The 10,749-nt window shown below is 44.1% G+C and overlaps 1 protein-coding gene across 1 annotated transcript; it reads left to right on the forward strand.

Moving 5' to 3' along the window:
* Positions 1-9,367, forward strand: LOC129332681 (proton channel OTOP2-like). The gene is made up of 6 exons (XM_054983911.1): positions 1-250; positions 1,861-1,997; positions 2,163-2,221; positions 2,789-2,916; positions 3,679-4,598; positions 9,113-9,367. Exons 1-6 carry the CDS (start codon positions 1-3, stop codon positions 9,365-9,367), a joined length of 1,749 nt encoding a protein of 582 aa, XP_054839886.1.
* Positions 9,368-10,749: the final 1,382 nt, after the last annotated feature.

The following is a 10,749-nucleotide window of genomic DNA, read 5'->3' on the forward strand; positions in this document are numbered from 1 at the left end:
ATGGCCTCGACCACCCAGTCCAGCTCACTGCTCTCTCTGCTTTATCTGGCCCTGCTGACATTTGTGGGCAGTGCTGTGCTCCTGGCTGAGATTCACCAACACAGCCTGCAGAGCTATAATGTCCATGTTTTTCTGGCGGTGCTCATGATCTCTTCCTGCATCTGGATGCTTTGGTTCGGCTGGCGCTCTGCTGGCAACAGGCAACTGAAAATGCATCAGGACCACCATGCTGGAGCAAGCTGGCTCAAAGGTACAGGTGCTACATAAATCCTATCTTTTTGTCCATAGAATCACAAGCTTTGGAGGTCATTGCTAACTATGAGATTTTCTGACCTGAGAGTCCAAGGGAATCAACCATAATTTCACTGTAACATTGCATTGTTACAGTGCAATCCTACACAGTTTATGTGCTTGGGTCTGCCAGAACCTATCAGATACAACCAGACTGTCTTGGTATTCCAGTCCTAGACTCGACATCTTTGCTAACATACTTCAGGCTTAACATGCAGTTTGACTTGCATTCTACCCCGAGAGCCTGTTCAGTTAATTGGTCATAGGAAGCTGCTGGAGACCACTGACCTACCTAGATTGTCTACTCCCATTGGCTCTCTAGGGTCTCATGGCTTCAGAGAAAGGTTGCTCCCAATATCTGCTACCTGAGATCCTGTAAGAAAAGAAGTTGCCAGAGATCAAATCTGGGACTGTGATATGCAAGGCATGTGCTCTTCCGCTAAGCAATGCCCAGCCCATTTCAGCCTATTCTCTCTCACAAATGATTTATCACGAGTACTCCTACGAGCACTGTAATGGGAAAGGAGATCCCAATTCTTTCCTATTGTTAGAAATAATGTGTCTTGCAAATTTCCTGTTTAAGGGGGTGAGTTTCAATCTTGGCCACTTGGGGTGATACTTTTCGGTCCTGGTCTGGTATTATGTGTCTGCTCTCTCACACTAAACCAGTGATAACTTTCTGTCTTATCATACCAGTCCTACTTGCCATTGTGAGGAGACAGAAAAAGGGGAAGGAGAAGGATTTTATTTTCAAAGCTACAAGTGGTCCTTCCTCAGCTGGAAAGATGTGTCTATTTGTTGTCTTTCAAACTGGACATTCTTGAAATGAAAATGTACTGTGCTCTGATTCTTAATATTGTCTCCTACAGCTTTACAACCTGAAAAAGTCATCAGAGAGTTATCCAGTGGCTATGTGTGTAATCCAGTGTTAATCCACTGGAGTTATCCAGTGGAGTACCAGATCAGGTTCAAGGTTCTGGTATTGACCTATAAGGCCTTGTGTGGACTGGGGCCAGCGTACTTGAGGGACTGTCTCTCCCCGTATATTCCCCGGAGGACCCTCCAAAATAACTTATCGGTCTCTGGCCCCAAGGAGGCCCACCTCACCTCGACTAGAGCCAGGGCTTTTTCAGTCCTGGCTCCTACTTGGTGGAATGCTCTGTCTACTGAGACCAGGGCCCAGCAGGATTTACTATCTTTCCGCCAGGCCTGTAAGACAGCATTGTTCCGCCAGGCTCATGGCTGAGGTTGGGCTTCCACTGGCCAGAGGATGCAACATCTACCCCGCTCCCTGTGAAAGTTGCCCACCACTGTTTGTTTTTCAGCTGCTGTTACTGTGCTGCTATATCCAGTTGTACTGCTGTATCATTGATTATTAGTTGTATTGCTGCCGCCAGGCAAAAGAGCACTGCTATTTTTATATGATGTTTTAATGTTTTAATATGGAACGTTTTAAAATGATTTTAAGGTGGTTATCCATCCTGAGCCTGCTTGCGGGGAGGGCAGAATACAAATATGATATAAAAATAAATAAATATCTGGAATAACTGTGCTGTCTTATCATGACAGGTGGTCTGTCTCTCTTTGCGCTAGCCACACTGGTGCTGGATTGCCTCTCCTTGGGATACTACTATGAGCTGCAACACTGTGCCTCCATGCTAATCACCACATTCCCTATTGTGCAAGCCATTTTCACCATCGTTCAGGTGACATGACATCAGGTCCAGATATTAGCTGGGGATACATGCCATGGGGAACCTATAAAATACATATGTGTGTGTGTGTGTGTTTATATATATGTATATGTTATTCCACTGAAAGTGATGTGATGTCTTCCCCCATGCCCCACTCATTCTCTTCCTTTCATACAGGTCTCATTGCTATTGTTTAATGCTAAGGTTTGCATCCAGGAACACCAGCATCTAAATAGGTAGGACTATCCTCTGAGCTGTGCAAAAAGAAAGCAGGTCTGTCAGCAAGTGGCAGTTCAGTACAATTACTGCTAGCCAATGGGACAGGCAGTTTCCTTATTTCATCAAGCTTTTTCCTAAAAGCTTTCCAGAGTATGAATGAGCAAGGGGAGGAGTCACAGGCATGTGGAATCAGTGGCATTCTACACTGCAGATTCTTCCTCTAGTAGAAGGTTGACAAGCCACAGTCTAGAGGACAAGATGGTAAACCAAAGTTATGGGTTTAAATAAACGAGTATGTAATATTCAGGAGGAATCACGGGAGGGATCAAAAGTTGCAGATTGCGCAACCATGGAGGGAAAACTGGAGGAGGTTGTGGGCAGTCCTATAAAAGCTGCAGGTGTCCATACAGTATTTGTCAATGATGGAGTATATGTGAAAATGCTAGAAAATGCTGGGTGCGGTAGTATGGTTGAACTGGGAATGGAGCTTATGGAAGCTTCATTGAACTGGGATAACTGGGAAGAGGTGAACTGCAATGTGACTCCTCCATGAATAACTCCTGCTTTCTTTGTGTGGCTTCTAGATTTGGGCTGATGCACACATTAGCCACCAACGTCCTGCTGTGGATGAGTGTGGTGCTGGATGAGTCTATGAAGCAGCTAGAAGAATTTTATGATGCTCATGCAGGACAGAGTTCCCCATCTTCACATGGTACAACTCTCTCCTCCCTCTTGTCTGGGGAAGGATATATTAAGCATAGAGGCTTTGGGGCTAGATCTGTGCCAAACCACAAGCTTGGATAAGAAGTTTTCTGAAGGCAAGAAGTTTTCCAGAAGTACCCCTCCATATCAGTGGCAGCCTTGTGTTGCTACCTCTGCTCTGAACCCTTGACACTAGGAAAAGGGAATCATTGCTGAATCAACCCAGACTAATTTCCTTGTGATCAACATAGAGTTGATATGCTTGATCTGTACATTATGAAGAGACCCACCTACTTTCTGCTGGAACTACTCATTGTCTTTTGCACTCACCATACATTTGTTCTTTGCTTCCTCTCCCTGGTCAACTCCCCCACCCTATAACGTTCTTCCACTGAGTTTCCTTCTCCATTTAAGCTTTCCATTTTCCACTTTAGCTATCCTTCCCTCGATGGTCACCATGCCTTCTTCTATGTACATTCTATTCTTCTATGTACATTCTGTCACATACTGAAGGCCTTCTGTCCTTCAAAAATGGGTGGTATGAAAACCACCATTCCTCCAGCTTTGCAGTTGCCATGTAGTCACTCATCCCAAACCAGCCATTTTGAAGTGCATATATCTATGATAAGGAACCTTGCCTCGCTGGTGAAATTGTATGCTACCTCTAAAGCTGGTAGGATTGGATGGATGTCTACTTGGTTAAAAGTAAGGGAGTCATGCTACTTGGTTTGTCCTGCTAATATTTAGCATTTTCTCTATGCTATTCCTGCAGGTGACCCCCACACTAACAGCTGTGTCTGTGCCACCAGTCTTTGTCACATCTTTTCAGAAGGTGCTGCATACCTGCATCCATTCAATATTGAGTTCAGCCTCTTTTCTTCTACAATGTTGTACATCATCTGGAAGAACACTGGACGGGAAGCCCATCAACAGAAGCCCTCACTCACTCAGAGGGCACACTTCCATCTCAGTGGAGCTTTTGTTGGCCTCGTGCTAGGGGCCTTGGCCATTTCAGCAACCTTTGGCGTGATGATCTCTTTTGGAGTGCTTGCTAAGTCTCCCAAAACTATCCCAGAAGCTCTTCGGACATACTACATCTTCAATTCTGTGTTGTTATCTGCAATGTTCTTGGCAACTTTGATAGGCATCATCACCTACAGGGTGAAAAAAAAGGCTACAGCACCCTCTTCTGATAAGAGTGTGGTAAGAAACTTAGACGTAACTTTGCTTCTGGGCAGCTCCTGCGGTCCCCTCATGGTATCCATTTTCTCTTTGGTTGCCATCTTCTTCCTTCATGCCAATGGCAGCCTCCATCTCCTGGACTTTTGCTTCTCTCTTTGCAAGACCATCCAGATCCTGGGGCAGAATCTCTTCATTACTGAAGCTTTGTATTCTAGCCTCTCTCATGAGCCAGATGCCCAAGACAATAGTGAGGCTGATGGTACCAGCTGGGTTTTTTCCATTTCTAGAGGTCACATGGAGCAGTACAGCAACGGACCTTTCTCCAAAACCAACACACTGACCAACATCATGGCCAATTTGGAGCATCAGTCACCACAGCACTTGACAGACTATGGTACTGACCCATCCCTCTTCCAGATCTCACACATGCAGCGTCAGTCAAAGAGACCAAGCATTAGGAGGAAGGTTCTACAGAACATCTCTATTCTCCTTATCTTCTACAATATCTCGGTGAGCTGAGTCAGGCTCAAGGAAGATTGAGAGATGCTGCTAGGGTTCAAACATAACTTTTCTGGAACCAGTAGAAACTTGTAACATGGGTTCCCCCATTCCTGATCCCATCACATACATACAATCTTGAGCCATAAAAGAAATAGCATTCTGAAATATTGTCAGTATATACAGGCAGGTGACTTAGAGCCAGCCCAGACTCTACTGGAGCCCAGAAAGCATACGTGTTTTTCCATGCCTGGCTTTTGTGTGCTGCCAAAATCTCAGAAAAGAAGATGCCACTTCTGTGGATATAGAGAAGGAAGGTCTTGTTGGGATCTAGAAATGGTCCTTAAAATAACCATCCTTCCCTTTCCTGACATTGGGCCTCACTAGACCGGGACTGAGGTTTGGTATGGCTGGTGTGTAAAATATATTTAAAAATGTGGAAGATCAATGCAGTGTTCACTTATGGTTCCAGTTAGAATGTCCATACGTGAGCCAAGGGTGGAGGAAGTCATAAGAATCCATTTAAATACAAAATGGCAGGGACAGACAGGGAGCTCTTTTGTTTGATTTTGTTGCAATGCTTTGAAACAATCATGCCCTCTGCCCCAAAATGTTCCTTTGCTCTGTATTTAGGCCTAGTCCTTTATTGGATTTTGGAATTTTTGTTAAAAAAATAAACGTTGGTAGTGGGGGGGTAGAAGGCAGGAAGTAGAGCATAGGTATTCATTGTGCAATTCAGTTTCATTTATAAATATGTTTTATAAAGAAAAAACATTCTAGACATTCTTAAGCCAAGAATTTAAAGCAACACTTCAGTCCTTCACATGATGACATGATTTGCCAGGCAGACTGGAAAAAGAGCTTTCCCTGAGACAGTTGAAACTAGAAGCAGCAACAAAAATAGAAGCACGTCCTTGGCTAGAAAATGAAAAAGGCAGATTTTAAAGACTGCATTCCTATATAGGCTTCCTTAGGAAGAAGTCCAGTTAAGACTTACTTCTGAATAACTCTGAAAAGAGTTGGGCTGCCTAGTCTCTTTTTCTTTCTCTAATGGTGTATTTCATATACTCCTGAGTGCCAGTTGTAGTGGACAGTAACAGGACAGAAATTCAATGAAACATTTAATACCTACACATGTCAAAACTGCATGTCTTAGATGATGGAAAAGCCCAGCAAGGCATGGTTAGAATATGTTTGGCATTACAGCTAAGTGTGGGGCTTTGACTGGGGAACTCTCAAACTGATGGGTAATAGGCAAAAATTCAACAGGTATGGTCTCTCAGGGCAATGCAAAAAAGCTCACAATGCAAAAAAGCTTACCTGTTGGTCGTGCTGCCTTTGAAAAATATGACGTATTTGAAAAAAATGTTTCTGCATAGCTTTTCTGTTCACAGGAAAGATGATTTGAAATCGCTACAACAAAGGGGAGTCTGCAACTCCCATGCCTTTAAAATCTGGCATATAGGAATGTTAGGATGTGAGAGGCTCTAAGTGACCAGTAGAGGGTGGAAGCGAATCAGCAAAAAGGAGAGCCCACTTTTAAAATAATTACCATATTTAGCTTTTGGCATTAACCTAATAAAATACATCTTTAACCAATGATGCTTTCAAGGGGCAAGATGAATTTTAACATAATCAAATGCTTTTCTCTGGATTCTTACTAGTTATATGTTTAGTTTACCTTTGATCTCCTTTGCACGCTGGCTCAGGAAATGCCACAACGACACAGCCAACCAGCAGTTCCTGTGCAGTCCAGCCCTAAACTCATTCACTAAAACCGAGCCCTAACCCCCCTCCCCCCGCCCCATGTATAGTGTTCCTAAAGAACAGATGAACAGGTGAACTATTGCTGGACTGTGTTCTTCAGCCAGCATATGGGGGCTCACAAGATTGAATGCTCCTCCATACCAAACATTTCTTGCACACAGATGTCAGGATGAAAGCTATGCAAGAATTCCTTCTGTTTAACAACTAGCTTTCTTTGTGTGGGGAATTGTTTGTGTGGAGGATCATTCAGTCAAGTAAGTCCCCCCCCCTACACACACCATCTAAATTGGAACCATTAAGAATCAGGAAATTTACACACCTGCTGTTTGGGAGAGCTGTTCCTGAGTTAATGAGATTTAGCAGGTAGGATTCGGTTTCGTTTTCTCAGCCATGCCGGACGCTCCTCTCGGCTGGTCCGGGAGGAAACGACCGGGCACCCTGACCGGGCGGCTGATCCGCAAGGATTAGCCCCCAGGACTCCCAGGGAGGGAGCCAGGGTCCGGGACGCGGCGGGAAGAACTCCCCGAAATCAATGCGGGGGGGGAATTGCCCGTTTGTCCCTATGGAGGCCGGCAGATGTGCGCGGCGCCTCGAGTGCCGCCGGGCAACAAGAAACGGCAAGTAAAAGAAACAGGCGGAAGCCTGTAAACAAGCGAATCCCTTCTGTTCTACAAGCGTTTGTGAAGGAGAGGTTGATCTGAAGAAGACTCGCTCTTCCCCTTCGTGGAGTTCCAGAATTTTGTTGGCGCCCCCCCCCCCCCAAAATGGCAGCAAAGAAGCAAAGTCCCGCTCTCGGTAAGTCAATCTCGGCTACCTTGCAGAAAGGGGAGTCGCTCGAAGAGTTGGTGCGCAGGGCGGTGGTGGAAGCCATAAAACCCTTTGTTGACAAGCTGAACGAAACTGATCAAAGGGTGGGCTTAATTGAAAGCGAGGTGAAAACCATTAAGGCAGCAGCGGGGGGGGGGCAGAAAAGTCTGCTCTGGAAAGTGCGTCACTTGTGAAGGCTACAAAAAAGGAGCTGAAGTTGGTGGAGAACCAGCTGATCGGGCTACAGGTGGAACGAACGCAGACAATTTTGCATCTCCAAAACGTGAAAGAGGAGGAAAATGAGGATCTGTGGGATTTGGTCTCGGAACTACTGGCGACACCCGCGAGGACGACTAAAGAAGAGGTTAAAAGCGCCATTTTGGAGGTCCGTCGGGCTTCTTCAAAATATGCAACAAAGCGACAGTTGCCTCGTGAGATCATTATTGACTTTTCAACTAAAAAGATTCGGGACACCATCCTATATAACTCATACAATGCGGATTTGGACTTTATGGGTTTGAAAGTCAAGATTTTGAAGGACGTTCCATTTCTAGTCCGGAAACGGCGTTTTAAATATAAAAAGTTTGCAGCTCTTCTGAGGGACCATGGAATAAAGTACAAATGGTTATTCCCGGAAGGAATATGGTTCAGATATAAAGATCAGGCCTATAAGATATTATCAGAAGATCAACTAAAGGATTTTGAGAATAAAAACCCAGAACTCTGCTGCACCAAGAATGAAGAAAAGGAGGAGCCGGAGGGGGGGGAGGAGGAGGAGAGCATCGCAACAGCAGTTGCACAGAGAGAATTGCGTCCGGGACCTAGAAGGGGGAGGAAAGTTTAATCAGAATTTGAAATGTTTATTTTCTGTATGATTAACCACTCCATCATTATTCTATGGAGCTATTTTTGTATTATGACAGTATGAAGGGAAACATTGAAGTGTAGTGTTTAGTGTTTGTAGTTCATTCCCCCCCCTTTTTCTTTTTCCACCCCCCTTTGTCCCTTCCCTCTCCCCTTTCCTTGTGATAGTCTGGTGTAGTGTTTTGTAGTTATGAAAAATAAAAAAATTTATAATAAAAAAAAAGAGATTTAGCAGGTAGACATAGATGCTCATTATACAATATTCTGGGCCATATTTTGCAACTCAAAGCAGATACAGAAAGAGGAGGAGTGTTGCAGCTGTGCTTGTTTCATAGATAAAATGTATCACAGGAATTTCCAGGAGAACCTTGTTTAAAATGGTTAGACTGCGTGCATCATTAAAGATCCAAATTAATTATATGGTCAACCTGCAAATTAAGAAACAGCAAATGAAATAACCTTCTTAGGACTGTGCAGAAGGAAGACTCACATAACTGAATTCTCACCCAGTTCTCAGTGCACTACCACTGCTGGATTCCATCTGTGTGAAAGATGCTTAACTTGTTTTTCTCTGAGGTTTTTTTTGGGGGGGGGGGTTGTATAGAGGAGCATTCAGTTGTGTGACTTTGAAGTAGTGCAGGCTGACAGCAGCTGTAGCGTGTAGACAACAAAGAGCCAGTTCTTCCCTCTTACTTCCAAAGAGCTGAAAATACCCCCAAATGGGCCACTGCAGATCATATCAGGAAAGGAGTTGCTAGAGGAGAGGAATTGGTGCACAAGCTCATACAGGAAGAGACAGTGCTTCAGACTAGTTTCAATTTGATCACAACACTATAACATGTGAAGGGGAAAATGTATGTAGGATATGGTAGCCACACACCTTGGACCCTCAGGCAGCTTCACTTCGGGAGCTTGTACATAGCACATCTTTTCAGATACACAGAACCCCCTCTAGATGTTATAGTGGTCACTTCTGATACGTACAGTGAACAGATTTTTTTCTGTAATCTGTGAAACAGCTCTGATATCAGTATTTGTGCAGATTATTTAAATTCTTGTTTTCCTCCCCTCCCTCTTTGTTTGGCTAGGTGTGGATCCTTTATGCCTATGGGACCCGCCCACACCTGGTGAGCCAAATTGAGCAGTCTTTCTATGGTTTCACACTCTGGGCCATTGTGGTCAAGATCTCCCTGCCATTGGGCATCTTCTACCGCATGCACTCCGTGGCCAGTCTCTTTGAAGTCTACTGCAAGACCTGTGGAGCACCAGCCTTGAGGCAGCTTCACGGGGAGGAGAGCACACGTGGATATGCAAGGAATGCCCAAAGGAGCTGTTCTTTATAAAGAGAGATTTATGGTGCCAACTCCCCACAAGCAAATCACGCATACGCTCACCCTCACACACATGTATTTTTAGATGAGGTTATCAGGTGCATATGATAGATGCTTCATTGGTAGGCCAAACTTAACAGTGTAGTCTGAATATGTCTAATAGGCATTCACCTCCTTAAGTTCTAATGGTATCTGAAAGATCAGTTAAGAAAGCCACATGAAACTATTTTTTCTCACCCTATTGTATCAGATCTTATGGTAAAAATATTGCCACAGTTTCACTAAGAATATTTTTTTTCAAAAGGTGTCAGAGACAGAGATGTTCCACGCTTTTCCAGTTTTGTATGAATACCCAACCAAGAGCTATTTGGAGAAGGAATGGAGCACCACATGTATTTTATATAACCTGCTCTATCCATGTCCTAGAGGCAATGCTAATTTAGAGTCTGGATTATATCACGTATCAAGGGTTGCCGGCTGGCAGTCCATGGGCCAAATTCAGTACCCAAGCAACACTGACACTGTTAGATTTTACCCAAGGCATAACAATTTTTGTCACCAATTAACTTGTCAGGAAAAGAAGCAATGTCGCTTGGTATTTATCATGAGCAAAATGTGGAAAGCAAAGTACCTTGACTGTATCCTCCAGGAAGTGCTTTAGATCCTCTGCACCTTCAGTGATGTCATACATCCCCAGGGCATGTGCTCCATGAACCCCTTATAGCTAAGTGATGCCAATAGTATAGAGTGATGGGGGTCGACAAAGACTTGTGTGTGGGAGGGAAACTCACTTTCCCACCCTTCCGTTGACCTTCTTGCTTTTCCTCTTTGCCTTCCCTGGACAGTGACTGCAGTGTCTCCCCTTTCCTCTTCTCCCTAACAACTCCCAAAATAGATTCTGAAATCTCACAAGGTAGTTTTGCCATATCTCAGTGGCATATTTTTCTTAAAGAAATAAACAGGCATTGCTTCAATGATATGGATGTTTTTCTAATCCACAATGTAATTTTTTCAAAAATTTTCTGCAAGCCTTGGGCTTTATCCAGGCTTACTGGGAAAAATTCATCCCTTTCTGGCCTTGGTCCCATTGTGTGGATCAACATTCTATTACACGGTTCAGAATTAGGTATGATGGTGAGAAGGATGGATTGTTCTGGCCCCTGCACTAGTGCATGAGGATAGAGAGAAATTAGAGGACTTGGCCATCCATGCCATACCATGCCAAGTTTGTACAAAGTGAGAACATACAGAGCTGCTTTAAGTGTTCCATTGAAATATTCACAAAGGCCCAAGACAATAATACCTTTCTTGGAAGCATTTAAATACCTTCCTATTTGAACTTTGTAGTAGCTGGAGATAAGGCATTGCTGAATTGGGTACAATCCAGCCCAGAT

The sequence above is a fragment of the Eublepharis macularius genome, chromosome 6, assembly GCF_028583425.1.
Source record: "Eublepharis macularius isolate TG4126 chromosome 6, MPM_Emac_v1.0, whole genome shotgun sequence".
NCBI lineage: Eukaryota > Metazoa > Chordata > Lepidosauria > Squamata > Eublepharidae > Eublepharis > Eublepharis macularius.